The sequence below is a fragment of the Elephas maximus genome, chromosome X (assembly GCF_024166365.1).
Source record: "Elephas maximus indicus isolate mEleMax1 chromosome X, mEleMax1 primary haplotype, whole genome shotgun sequence".
Classification (NCBI taxonomy): domain Eukaryota; kingdom Metazoa; phylum Chordata; class Mammalia; order Proboscidea; family Elephantidae; genus Elephas; species Elephas maximus.
In genome coordinates, this window is record NC_064846.1 from 160079339 (window position 1) to 160093746 (window position 14408).

General features: G+C 42.5%; 1 protein-coding gene across 1 annotated transcript in view; it reads left to right on the plus strand.

The window, feature by feature from the left end:
• Positions 1–14408, plus strand: part of MAP3K15 (mitogen-activated protein kinase kinase kinase 15) — a 146342-nt gene that overhangs the window by 112636 nt on the left and 19298 nt on the right. The window contains exons 14-18 of the mRNA XM_049871562.1: positions 1344–1431; positions 3379–3512; positions 3945–4072; positions 5660–5790; positions 6025–6130. Of these exons, the coding sequence (XP_049727519.1) occupies positions 1344–1431; positions 3379–3512; positions 3945–4072; positions 5660–5790; positions 6025–6130 (587 nt within the window). The remainder of the gene's footprint in view (positions 1–1343; positions 1432–3378; positions 3513–3944; positions 4073–5659; positions 5791–6024; positions 6131–14408) is intronic.

Genomic DNA, 14408 nt, shown 5'->3' on the forward strand with positions numbered 1-14408 from the left:
TAAGAAAGCTTTGCCTAACTAAAGGTTTTCTATGTTTTCTTCTAAGAATCTTAATAGTTTTAGTGATTACATACATTTAGGTCTCTGCTCTATTATGAATTAATTTTGTATATGGCATGAGGTAGGGGGTCCAGCTTCATACTTTTGCATGCGGATATCTAGTTGTCCCAGTACCATTTGTTGTGTTAGCAGCCTTGTCAAAGATCAGTTGACCATAAATATAAGGGATTATTTTTGGACTCAGTTCTGTGACATTGGTCTGTATGTCTGTCCTTATTCCAGCACCAAACTTTCTTGATTATTGTACGTCTGAGCTAAGTTTTAAAATCAGGATGTGTAAGTCCTCCAACTTTCTTCTTTTTCAATATGATTTTGGCTATTCTGGGTACTTACATTTCCATATGAATTTTAGGATCTGCTTGTTAATTAAAAAAAAAAAAATTCGCCTGGGTTTTTGATAGAGCTTACGCTGAATCTGCAGATCAACATGGGGACTACTGCCATCTTAACAGAATAAAGCTTTCCAATCCATGACATGATGTCTTTTGTTTATTTAGGTCTTCTTTAATTTACTTCAACAATGTTTTATAGTTTTCAATGTGTAAGTCTTTACTTCTTTTGTTACACTTAGAGCTAAGTATTTTATTATTTTGATACTATTGCAAATGGAATTGTTTTCTTAATTTCATTTTTAGAAGGTTCATTGCTAGTACATACAAATATACTTGATCTTTGTATGTTGATCTTGATTTTTGCAACCTTGCTGAACTTAATCAGCTCTAATAAGTTTTTTTAGTGAATTTCTTAAGATTTTCTATGTTGATCTTGATTTTTGCAACCTTGCTGAACTTAATCAGCTCTAATAAGTTTTTTTAGTGAATTTCTTAAGATTTTCTATATATACAATCATGTCATCTGCAAACAGCAATAGCTTTAGTTCTTCCTTTCTGATCAGGATGCTTTTATTTCTTTTTCTTGCTCAATTGCCCTGGTTAGAATCCCCAGTATAATGTTGAATACAAGTGACAAGAGCAGACATTCTTGTCTTGTTCCTGATCTTAGGGGGAAACCTTGACTTTTTTACTGTTAAGTATGATTTTAGATTTTTCATAGGCGCCCTTTATCAGATTAAGAAAGTTCCCTTTTATTCCTAGTTTGTTGAGTGTTTTATCATGTAATTTAAGAAAATTTCAGTTCATTGTGTCTGACAATACATAATCACAACATATTTAGCGATCAAAGTAAATATCAAATAGGGAACCCTTGGGTCACAACCTTCAACTTAAGACTTGGAACAAGAGTGATGATAATTAGCGACATTTTTGTGTTACTCTCTGTCTTAGGTTTTGCTCTTTGGTCAAAGAGATGATAACCAATGTGATGGGCAGTACGGTGGAGCTGGAGGGAGAGACTGATGGAGATACCTTAGAGGTGAGTCATGGGAAGACCTAGAACATGGAAACACTTTTTTCTTCTTTTTTTAACTTTCTACTTCTTAATCTCCTGATTGAGAAGCATAAAACGGAAGAAGAAAAGGTTAGTTATTGTGTCTTCACTTAAAGAAAATTTCATATTCTTCATGTGAAATTCTTTACCATGTATATTTTGAATACTCATTTATGAACCAGCCAGCCATCAGCACCCATGACTTTCGGAGATTACTGTGTCTCTGTAGAAAAACCTCATTACTTTGGGATCTTCTCAGCAGAGATTGTAAGAAAGATTTGTCCATAGACTAGTTCAAATTTTTTTATGAAAAAATTTTGCTAAGCTGATTAATATTGTTTATGAGAACTAGTTAGCCAAGTAGAAACAAGACTTTTCATTTATGCCTCAAATGGCTTTAGTTATATCTTCTCGCATATTATAGTATATTAAATATAAAATCTTAAAAATAATGTTCAAGAAAGTAGGATCATCGTAAGCTGTTTTAGACAGCGCAGTCAGAGTCCACAGGTAATCCACCACTATAGCTTCATTTAACTATTGCACAATTATTCCAATTTGTCACTAAGTCAGGTTCTCCCAGTGACTGCAGTTTAATGAGATTTTGCAATACTTTCAAGTTAGACTGGAATGAATTCCTCAAGGTTTCTTTCTGAAAATATCAAAGGGATTAATTTTAATAATTGAGTCAGGTACTACAAGTCAAAAAGTTTGTTGTAGAAATGAACCGAGTGGTGGGTGTACTTTTGAAGGTAACAGTGAGGGACAGAGAAAGGTGTGAGAGAAAAGCCTTTTGTGGAGCAGGCTGGTTTCTAATGAAATCAGATAGCGATGGGTACTTGCTAGTAATCTTAATTGGCATGAGCATCCCTAGAGGTAGGTGTAAAGGGACACACATACACGCCTGTTCTGTGTATAAGCTGCACTTCTGTAAGTGAACACAGTAGAGCATGTAAAACAACAGAAGTAATTCATTGCTGACTCCCTACTTTGAATAAGTGTTGCTCAGCCTAGAGTTACCATTGTTTTAATCATCAAGAGGCATCAACTGTAGTACAGCTGTGCATGACCACTTTAGGCAATAAGTTTGGGGGAACAAAATATCGGTGATAATTGTAGGTTGAAATTTTGCAGTATGTGTTCAATACTAGATCTAGCCATCTAAAAAAGGAGAGAGTCCAACATACATTCTTGGTAGTGAGACCATTTTAATTTGATTGACCTTTGATCCTGGGCTATAGAAAGAGGTTCTCTCCTGACATATAATGAGTCCTGCAGGATGACACCTGTGTTCGGGTACTTTACATGCTCAGAAGCGTTTTTAAACTGCAGCCTTAAAGTGGGGGAAAATCTCTAAAAGGTGAGCCATATTTCTTAATTTCTTGGATTCCCTTTCATAAAATCATTTTATGAATATGCAAGTAACTGAGAATTCTACCCCTTTAAAGTAAGCCCCCTTTTCACTTATCAATGTGGTTAGGTTACAAAGACCAAGTCGTTATGCAAAATTGTTATGGAAAAATGGAGGATAACTATATCATTACATAACTGCCAAATTACAGCATTACATAACTGCCAAACCCTTGATGAAAAATGCCCAGCGAAGTTGGCACATAACCTTAACCATTACCGCCAGTGTTACCCTTGCCTCACACCTGGGCGTTCTTTACTGCCAGAGATATGTTGTTAATGCACAAAATAGTAGATTTTTTACTATTGTCGTCAGTGCAAAATGTCAGATAATGAGATAGTCGATAAGTGAGGAGAAGGTATAATGATTGAATGAAAAGTACGTGACTTAAGAAGGGTGATGGCCTTATGCTCAAATGGTTATGTATAAATCTAGAAATTTCTGGGCAATGTTTGTGCTTTGAGGAGAAATCTCCACTACAACTTGTATGCTTTTTTGCTCTGTTGTTTTATCCTTTTTAGTATGAGTACGATCATGATGTGAACGGAGAGAGAGTTGTGTTGGGGAAAGGCACCTATGGGATCGTGTATGCTGGAAGAGATTTGAGTAATCGAGTGCGAATAGCCATCAAAGAAGTCCCAGAGAGAGATAGCAGGCAAGTCGGGGCGGCCATCTTGCATTCTCCAGTGACCATTTCAATTCCCCTAATCCCGTGTCCACCACTGATTGTCCAGAGGATTATGAATAGAAGAGTTACATCATCCAAAAGTTTGTAATTCTCTTGTCATCAGGATGATTTGCTCTTGTTCTCTGTATTGTAACTGGATTAAGAAAATGGAACCACCTCAGAGGCATATGGATCGCAGAGGATCATATTTTAAGAGACATTTTTGGCCCCTAGCAGCCCAGTAGGGCTGGTATGATGATCCCTATTGTGCAGATGGGAAGCTGAGTAGTAGCATGGGAGCCAAAGGAAGAGAGTTTCTCAGAAAGAAGGGATGGCCAGCAGTGGCAACAGGTCCTGGCAAGGTGTGACACAGACCTGGATCCTTTGGCAGGTGACACTGGCTTTGTTTCTTCTTAACAGGTACTCTCAGCCTCTGCACGAGGAGATCGCCCTACACAAGTACCTCAAGCACCGCAATATTGTTCAGTACCTGGGCTCAGTTTCAGAGGACGGCTACATTAAGATATTCATGGAGCAAGTGCCAGGAGGTGAGTAATCTCCAGGCTTCTGGTCTCACACTGAAAAATCACAAGTGTAAATATAACATGAACATCCTTACCTGTCTGGCCATTTTTTAATGTTGCAAAGCATTTCTCTCTAAAAAAAAAAAAGAGTTCAAAAGACACTTTCCAATGTTATATGAACAGTCTGTTTCCGGTTTGTTTGTCTGTTCATTCAGATATTTCCTGTAAGGGCCAGTGGTTGGGCTGAGAGTTGGAGATGTATAAGTGAAAAAAGCCTGATCTCTGACCTTGAGACTCTCACAGTCTAGGAGTTTAAAGATGGCTAGAAACGGATGGGGAAGGGGGACGTAGTTTTAAGAACAGCATTACAAAAAATACATATATTGTTAACTAAATCAAACACCAGTTCTGTATCCACAAACTCCCCAAATGCAAGCAGACACTGCAGGAGTTGAGACTTTCTTGGATCTAGAACCAGACCATCTAGTTGGAATCTCGACCATTCATCTACAAGCTGTGTGACCTAGGGCAAAATATTTTACTTTTTTGTGCTCTCAGTTTTCTGGTTGAATAAATAAAGAATTGTTGGGTGGATTAAGTCAAATAATGCATGTAAAAGTCTTAGAACAGTGCCTGGCAGAGAGCAAGAGTAAGTGTTCGTTGAAATAATAGTAAGAAGCTGACTGTCATATCTTTCTCCGGCAGAGCACATAGTGGGTTTGAACCGCTGACCTTTCAGTTAGCATCCAAGCACTTACCCACTGCACCACCAGGGATCCTATAGTAACAATAGGTATTATTAAATATAATAATAGCAATAATATAACTAATCATTATTATTACTATTATCTGTATACAAACACAAACTCTTCAGTTAGAAGTCTGATGATATTCATTCATTTATTCAACCAACGCTTACCGAGAGCGCACTATGAGCCAGGTAGTGGGCTAGATTTTGAGGGCTACGTTAGGGATAAAGGAAGTACACTTTCTTCCTTCAGGTTGCTCATAGTTTAGTACAAAATTTGTGAGTTGCTGCTAGTATTCATTGATACTCAAGGTATGAGAAAACACATTGCATTTGGCCCAGAGGCAATGATGTTGGGGTAGTTGCTTAGGTTAGGTAGAAACATCACCTTGCTTTGTTCGAATTGCATTGAAATGTGTTGTAAATCCTAACCCCTAAATTTGTGGATCTAATTCCATTTGGGAATAGGGCTTTCTTTGTTAATGAGGCCATATCACTGGAGGGCGTGTCTAAAGCCAGCCACTTTTGAGATATAAACCAAGCTGACTAGGCACAGAGAAGGAAGCAGAGATGGGTAGATAGATGCCAGGCCACGTGAACGTCACCAAGGGACTATGGAACAGAACCTGAAAAGAGCAAAGGGCCTTCCTCCAGAGCTGCCAGAGAGAGAGCCTTTCCCTAGAGACGGCACCCTGAATTCAGATTTCTAGGCTCCTAAACTGTGAGAAAATAAATTGCTGTTTGTTAAAGCCACCCACTTGTGGTTTTCCTGTTACAGCAGCACTAGATAACTAAGACATCCCCGAACGCTTATAATTGACACTTTGTCACCCTGACAAGTTTTCTGCTATGTCCATTTCTAGGAAGCCTTTCAGCTCTTCTGCGATCAAAATGGGGGCCAATGAAGGAGCCCACTATCAAGTTTTACACCAGGCAGATCCTAGAAGGCCTGAAGTATCTCCACGAAAACCAGATAGTGCACAGAGACATAAAGGTAGCTGCTTTTCCAAGCCACAAGGTTTCCTTTTCATCATATCTGATGACAACTGTCGATAGTGCCTGCTGCCTGACTGCATCCCAGAAGGGATATGATTTTGCATGATTGTCCCCAAAGGGGGAAGTCCAGTCTTCCTAGAAACTTATGGCAGTTTTCTTAAAGTCCCGATCTGTTTTACATTAGTTTGTTTAAGTGTGTCTTTCGGTGCTTAATGTTATTCTTTTTCTAAAGGGTGATAATGTTCTGGTAAATACCTACAGTGGAGTGGTGAAAATTTCTGATTTTGGAACCTCTAAACGTCTGGCAGGAGTCAATCCGTGTACAGAGACTTTTGCTGGTAAGTGGAACAAGCTTGGCATGGGCAGCCAACTTGAAATTTTGCTTTCTGCAGAAGATACGATCATTCAAGAGTTACTTACTGAGTACCTTCTCAGTGCTGAGTGGGTAATTGATACTTGAGGTTGACAATGTATTCTCCAACGGCAAATTGTAACTTTCATGATGAAGTAGTTAGCCAGCTACTTGTGGCAACAGGATTACCGTACTTTCTACTTCGCCTTTCAAGAGTTCGGTAGGTGTAGCGCTCTGCTTAAGGCTTTTTGAGGATTTCTCAAGCAGTAAATCAATACTACATTACTCCAAATAGTGGGTAATTCCAAATAACAGCCTTTCCTCAGACGGTTTATTAGGAAATTGTAATAGTCATAAAAACAGCCTGCCATCTTAGTGAATTCTGGTCCCTTATGTTTTGATATGGTTGTGTTTTCTGTGGAGGCTGGTTCTGGAGAATATGATATTCTGAAAGTGTTTGAGGAAAATGGGTTTTCTTTTCTATGTTTCAGAGACAATAATCTTAGTGTTGGGAAGGACTGAATTCAAAGAGTGGCATAAAATTATCAGCTAGCTTTACATTTACAAGACCAACGGGTAGAATAATGATCAAAAGCTATCCTGTGCCATTTTGAAATTACTACTTTAAACAACTATAGCAGAAACTTTGATCCTTGGAAGTCCTGATTTGGAATAAGTAAAAGTTTTAGGTCCCCTGAGGAATAGCATGGAGCCCTGGTGGCACAGTGGTTAAGAGCTTGTCTGCTAACCAAAAGGTTGGCAGTTCGAATCCACCAGCCACTCCTTGGAAACCCTATAGGGCAATTCTACTCTTTCCTATAGGGTTACTATGAGTTGGAATCAACTCGACGGCAACGGGTGTGTGCGTGTGTGTGAAGGAGTAACATGGAACCTGCTTGGGTAGCGCAAGCAGGTTTGCAATCGGCTGCTAACTTAAAGGTTGGTGGTTCAAACCCACCCAGCGGTGTCACTGGAGAAAGGCCTAGTGATCTGTTTTTGTAAAGATTATAGCCAAGAAAACACTATGGAGCTATTGGACTCTGTAACACATGGGGTCGCCATGAGTCGGAATTGAGTCTATGGCAATGGAATCTACTTTGGAAAATCAGTGAAAACACGATGGATCACAACAATCCAGTCTGCAATCAATCATGGGGATGGCACAGGACCTGGTGGCTTTTTTTCCATTTCTCATGGGGTCCCCATGAGTCAGGGCCAACTCAATGGAAACTAGCAACAAGGAGCTGCATAAGGATCACAACGGTCTGGCTCAGTAGAATTCCAAAACTGCTTTTATAACATTATAGCTGTGAAAGAAGCTATAAAAAGACAAATGCTTGTCCTTTATCCCAGTAGTCGCCCAAGCTGCGGAGTGGACAGCTTTGGCCTTATTCTCTGGGAATAATGGCTCGGCTTTAAAAGACTTTTCTTCAACAAGAGAGTTGTTGTTTCTCGGCCACATTGGATGCCCACGTAGAGGCATATTCCTTTATCTAAAGGGAATTTGTATACATTGAGAATGATCTCTCGGTTGCAATGCAAGAGAAGGTACATGCATCTCACAATGGCAAACCACTACACCAAGGGTTCCATCAGAATCTCCCACAGGAAGTGTGTGTTGGATTTTTGTTCTTTGTTGAGGGTATACACACACACACACACACACAGACATATGGACATACATAGCCTATGTTAGTATGTATATATGAATATATATATATATATGTATGTATGACTGGCACATTTTTTCCTTGGGCATTTGATTGCCCTAATTGAAAATGAGTTATGTCTTCCTCTTTGAATGGCACCAATTAGCTTTGCAATACATAGCAAAAAGGGCTCTGATATGACAAGGAGTTATTTCCAGACATAAAACTCCCAAAAATTTATCTCATAATTAGCATCCCTGAGGAGAAGAAAAAAATTCACAAAAACGACACATGTATAATTCATTATTGCATATCCCATTTCCCCAAGTAATTGGCTTGAGGAGGCATGGATTTTGGATTACAAAATAATGCAGGGGTGTTTGGGGAATCATAAAGAAGGGGTCTCATTTTGGTTAGGAAATTCCCCTGCATGTAAATACTCTGCAAAACAGAGCGGTTCTGTAAGGACACCTGATCTGGTCGGTGTGGACCTCACGTCACATGGGTCTGGTGGGGCTTTCCCAAAAAGCGATGGAGGGTTTCATAGCTGGGAGGAGAGGCAGAGACTTTGGGCAGCTTCTTGGCCTTGAGCCCACCACCCCACCCCTGTCAGTGTAAACTACCTAGAAAAACCAGGGGTAGCCCCCGTGCCTTTTTTTTTTTTTTTTTTTAGCAGTTTTATTGAGCTGTAATTTAGATAGATAGCTGCCACTGAATCCTCTCCAACTCGTGGCAGCCTTATGTACAACAGAACGAAACGTTGCCCGGTCTTGTGCTGTCCTCAGGATCACTGGCACATTCGAGCCTATCGTTGTGGCTGTTGTGCCATCTCACCGAAGACCCTCAGCGTCACCAAACACGAAGTCCTCTTCCAGCGATTGATCCCTCCTGATGACATGGCCAATGCAAAAGCCAATTGGACAGTGTTCCGTTATGATCCCTAAGGTTTTCATTGGCCAATTTTCTGAAGGTAGATCGCCAGACCTTTCTTCTTAGTCTGCGAGTCTGGAAGCTTTGTTGAAACTTGTCCACTGTGGGTGACCCAGCTGGTATTTGAAATACTGGTGGCATGGTTTCCAGCAGCACAGCAACACGCAAGCCACCACAATATGACAGACTGACAGATGGGTGGTGGGAACTACAATTTACATATCATCAAATATATTCGTTTTAAGTATACGATTCAGTGGTTTTTAATAAACTTATTGAGTTGTGCTGGCATCACCACAGTCTGGTTTCTAAACATTCCCCTCACCCCAGAGAGATCCCTGTGTCCCTTGCCAGCAGTCCTTCCCACCCCAGGCAACATTGTTCTCCTCTCTGGTTCTATAGATTTCACAGAAATGGAATGATACAACATGTAGTCTTTTGCATCTAGCATCTTTTGTTTAGCATGATATTTTTGAGGCTTATCCATCTTGTAGCGAGTATCCATTGGAGTCCCAGGGTGGTACAGATGGTGAATGTTGCTTGGTTGCTAACCAAAAAGTTAGCAGTTTGAGTCCATCCTGAAGTGCCTTGGAAAAAACACCTGGCAATCGACTTCCAAGAAATCAGCCATGTAAATCCCTATGGAGCACACAGTTCTACTCTGACCCACATGGGGTCACCGTGAGTTGGAATCTCATCAATAACAACTGGTTGGTTAGTTAGCAGGTATCAGTAGTCTGTTCCATTTTGCTGCTGAAGCGAATCCAGTTGTACCGGTCTACAACATTTTGTTTATCCATTTCCTAGTTCATGGACATTTGGGCTGTTTCCACTTTGGGGCTATTGTGAATAATGCTGCAGTGAACATTCGCGTGTAAGCCTTTGTGTGGATGTGTATTTTCATTCCTCTTGGGTAGGTACTATGAACGGAATTGCTGCAGCCCTCCTTATTTTTGGGCACTGGACTCATTGAAGTCTCTGGGGACAGGAATTCTGCTCTGGTCCGACTGTAAACATCATTGCTTCAAATCCTGGCTCAGCCACTTGCTAGCTGTGTAACCTTGGGCATGTTTCTTAACCTCTCTGTATCTCGCTTTCTTCGTCGTAAAATGGAGATGCTCTTAGTAGTGCCTTATAGGGTTTTTAATGAGGATTAAATAAGTTAATATTGATGAAGTGCTTAGATTGGTACCTAGATCATCCCCAAAAACCTACTGCTGTTGAGTCAATTCCAACTCAGCGACCCTGTCGGACAGAGTAGAACTGCCCCATAGGCAGTAAATCTTAACGGAAGCAGACTGCTACATCCTTCTCCCATGGTGCGGCTGGTGGGTTCGAGCCCCCAACATTTGGCTTAGCAGCTGAGCACTTTAACCACTGTGCTACCAGGGCTCCTCATCTGGCTTATAGCAAGTGCAATGGAAGTGTTAGTTAACTAAATAAATAAACTAAATACTAATGCGCATTTACAAGTGACAGGTTTTATTAATGCTGAAAAGAGCCTTTGAGATAAGGGAGTTCATGTGTATAACTCCACCACTCATCTGTTAGTTTGTCATAAACTGTGGGGGCTGGCGTGTTGCTGGAAGCCATACTGCCAGTATTTCAAATAGGAGCAGGGCCACCAATGATGGATAGGTTTCAGCAGACCTTCCAGACTAAAACAGACTAGCAAATTAGCCAGTGAAAACCCAATGGATCCCAGCAGAATATTGCCTGATGACAGGGCTAGAAGATGAGCACCCTAGACTGAAGGGCACTTAAAATACACAGTGGTTGCAACAATGGACTGGAGCAGACCAATGATTGAGACAATGGTGGAGGGCTGGACAGCATTTCATTCTGTTGTACGTGAGTCAGAGCAAAGTTGGAGGCAACTAATAACAATGATATGTGTGTAAGTAACACATTGAACCTGTAGGACTCCAAGGGTGTGGTCACAAAAGCCACTTTATTTGCTCCTTCAAATCCACCCACAACTGTGGTCCTTTCCCAGGACTTTTCCAGTCTCCTTAGATAACAGAGAAAGTCTGAATACAGAGTCTGAATTCAGTGATTCAAAGGGTACAGGCTGTACTAGCCAGCACTCTGGACCTCACTCATCAGGCAGTTACCTGCAATCAGCCTCCCTGCCGCCGGCCACTAGCTGCAAGAGGGAGAAGGGGCATGGAAAGGTGTGTTACTTGACTGTTAGGTGTCAGCAGACTCATGTTGACCGCATGCACAGTATTGTGCATGCGGTCAACGTTTCCTAGTCTTGCGCCATTCCCTGATCAGTTACGGATCATACCGTTGTAACCCATGGGATTTTCATTGGCTGACTTTCAGAAGTTGATCTCCAGGCCTTTCCTCCTAGTCCGTCTTAGTCTAGAAGCTCCACTGAAACCTGATCAGCATCATAGCAACACGGAAGCCTCCCCTGACAGATGGCAATGGCTACATATGAGGTGCACTGGCTGGGAACCAAACCCAGATGTCCTGCATGGAAGGCGAGAGTTCTGTCACTGAAACACCACTGCCTCTTATTGCTTGACTAGGACTGCTATAAGCTGGCTTTGTGTTCTCTGGGCCCGGCTGATGTTTCCTAGTAACTTCAGCTGAGTCCCTCTGAATGTAACTCCTATGTCATGGGCAGGGGCCTGTCCTTTGCCTGATGCCCCACACCCACCTTCTTTCTCCTGTATTATACCCACCCTTCAGTGTCTGTCTCCTGAGGAGCCCAGGCCCTGGCAGACTACTTTGGGCAGAAATCGATTTTAAAAGACCCTAAACCCATATCTGCTAGGTGCTCCTTGGAAACTCTGTGGGGCAGTTCTACTTTGTGCTTTAGGGTCACTGTGAGTCGGAATTGCCACAGTGGGTCCCATACTTGGTGTCCAGGATTCATGCATCTTTTACCCACTTATATGGCCTCCCTTCTGCTGTTGGAAGTTGCTTTGGCTCCCCCAGGAACCTGTCCTTTGTGCAACTTACCTACAGGGAACGCAAACATGGCGAGCTCGAAGTGGGCTCAACACAGATCCCCTCAAAGGTTTTGGGTTAGGAGAAAGCCCTGCCCCCTGCCCCCAGGCCTATCCCTTGGGCAGGATTAACTGGGTTGGTCTCTTTTCTATATAGCAGTAAGGTGAAAGTGTGAAATTTTAGGCACAAATGATATCTCAAGGAATCTATGAAAAATGCTACCACATGTGGCCGCCTTCCAGGTGCGATTATTCTTGAGTTGATGTTGAGTTGCTTGAGCCTTCAAGGGACCCACTGCCTTCTGGAGATGTCCCATAGCTCTCTCAGAAGTCACCTCCAAAGGGTTTCTACTCTCTCAACCCTTTTAACTTCTGATCTGAGTGGGACTCCCTGGACAAGGGGCCCAAGAGTTGTATAACCAGTTCTACGAGATTCCTTAGAAAGTGCAGGCCTTTTGGTCCCTGTTTGGCCCCTGACCTTGGTATCCATATCATATCTTGGTGCTGTAGTCAAAAGTTCTAGTTTATTGCTCTAGTCCATGTGTTTTCTTTGCTGGTGTTATGAATTGAATTGTACACCCCCACAAAGATATGTTTAAGTCCTAACCCCCGGTACATGTGAATGTGACCTCATTTGGAAATAAGGTCTTTGATGATGTTACCAGTTAACATGAGGTCGCACTGGAGTAGGGTGGGTCTTAATGTCATCTGAGTGGTGTCCTTATAAAAGAAGGGAACAGAGACAGAGGAAGGATGGCCATGTGAAGATACATCTACGAGCCAAGGAACTCCTGGGGCCACCAGAAGCTGAGAGAGACAAGAAAAGACCTTTAAGAGACTTGGGAGGGAGAGCGTATGGCCCTGCCAGCACCCTGAATTTGGGCTGCTTGCCTCCAGAACTTTGGGACAATAAATTTCTGTCCTTATAAGCCACCCAGTTTGTGTTATTTTGTTATGGCAGCCCTAGGAAGCTAAGACTGCTGGTAATTTGAAAACCCTGCTTGGACAATTGTCCAATAGTCCCCAATGGATTTTACATCCCAAGGGGGCCAGATGGGTGCATTTGGGTGCCTGAGAGGCGTGGCTGGCCCACTCAGTGACCAGTGTAGGGGCACACTTTGGCGGAGGGCAGTTTAATGAGGATACGAAGCCCTTGTAAGAGGCAGATTTAAGGCAAACAAGTTTTCCAGGATTTCTGTATTGTTCTTATGTCCCGCATGGTGTTGTCCCTTGCCTTTCTTAAACAGAACCCCACCTTCTGTACAGCTGACCTGTGCCCACATCATACACACCACCTGGGGACCTTGCCTTGATGTGATGGTTAAGGTTGTATGTCAAGTTGGCTGGGCTATGATTCTCAGTGGTTTGGCAGTCATATGATGTTATGATCGCTTCCATGATTGGATTTGATGTAATGTGATCACCTCCATGATGGGATCTGCTGAGTAGCCAGTCAGTTGAAAGGGAGTTTTCTTGGGTGTGTGGCCTGCATTGAATATGAGTGGACATTCTGGCAAGACTCGAGGGCTTTATTCTTGTGCTGGATCCTGCAGCTGGCTCCTGTTCCTCTGACCTCTGGTTCTTGGGACTTGAGTTAGCAGCTTACCTGAAATCTTGCCTGCCAGTCTTGGGATTCATCCATCTTCGAAGCCTGTGAGCAAGAGCCCTCCTCTCTGACTTGCAAATCGTGGGTTCCCTAGCCCTTTCGGCTGTATCAATCAGGGGAAGCCTCTATCCTGACTCACAGACTTGGGACGTTCCAGCCTCTACAACCACGTGAGCCAATTCCTTGATATAAATCTCTGTATATGTTCATATGCTATACTGGTTTTGCTTCTCTAGACAACCCAACCCAAGACACTTGATTACGTGAGATAGTTGTGTGGAGCTGCCTCTCTCTGTTGGCTCCTTACTGTGAGTGGATGCTTCTCTGTGAAGACAGTAGTAAATAAAAGGGAACACCTAGTTTTCCATGCTTGCTTCACACCTTCCAGTCACATATGGCTTTGGAATTCCTTGCCTCAGCTTTTTCTTCAGTGGCCCTTTGATTTATTACATAGATCAGTGACCTCGGGATGAGTAGGCCTCAACTTGGAGGCAGAAGACCAGGGTTCTAGCTCTGGCTTTTCTGCTTGAGCAAATTCCTTAGCTTCTCTAAGCCTCAGTTTTCTCGTGTGTATGTAACATGAGAATAATAGGTTGTGCCTCCTCTGCTGGACCTTATGGAGTTGTGAGAGTCAGAGGGACAATGCTACATGAAGATGCTGTGTTAGCCAGAGGTCAGTTGTAGCAGGCGGCCTTCAAGGTGGCCTGTAATGCCCCCCACATCCTGGTACTTGAGCTGCTGTGTAATTCCTTCCCCTTGAGTGTGGGCTGGACTTTGTAACTGGCTTCTAATGAATGGAAAGAGCCCTGGTAGAGGAGTGATTTAAGTGTTCAGCTGCTGACCAAAAGTGGGTGGTTCAAACCCACCAGCTGCTCCATGGGAGAAAGATGTGGCAGTCTGCTTCCATAAGGAATACAGCCTTAGAAACCCTACAGGGCAATTCTCCTCTGTCTGTAGGGTTGCTGTGAGTCAAAATCAACTCCATGGCATCAGGTTCTGATGAACGGAAGATGACGGAAGTGATGGTGTGTGACTTGGAGACTAGGTCATAAAAAGCAATGTGGCATCCCTCTTGCTCGCTGTCTCGGGGAACACTTGCTCTGGGACAAGCCATGTCCT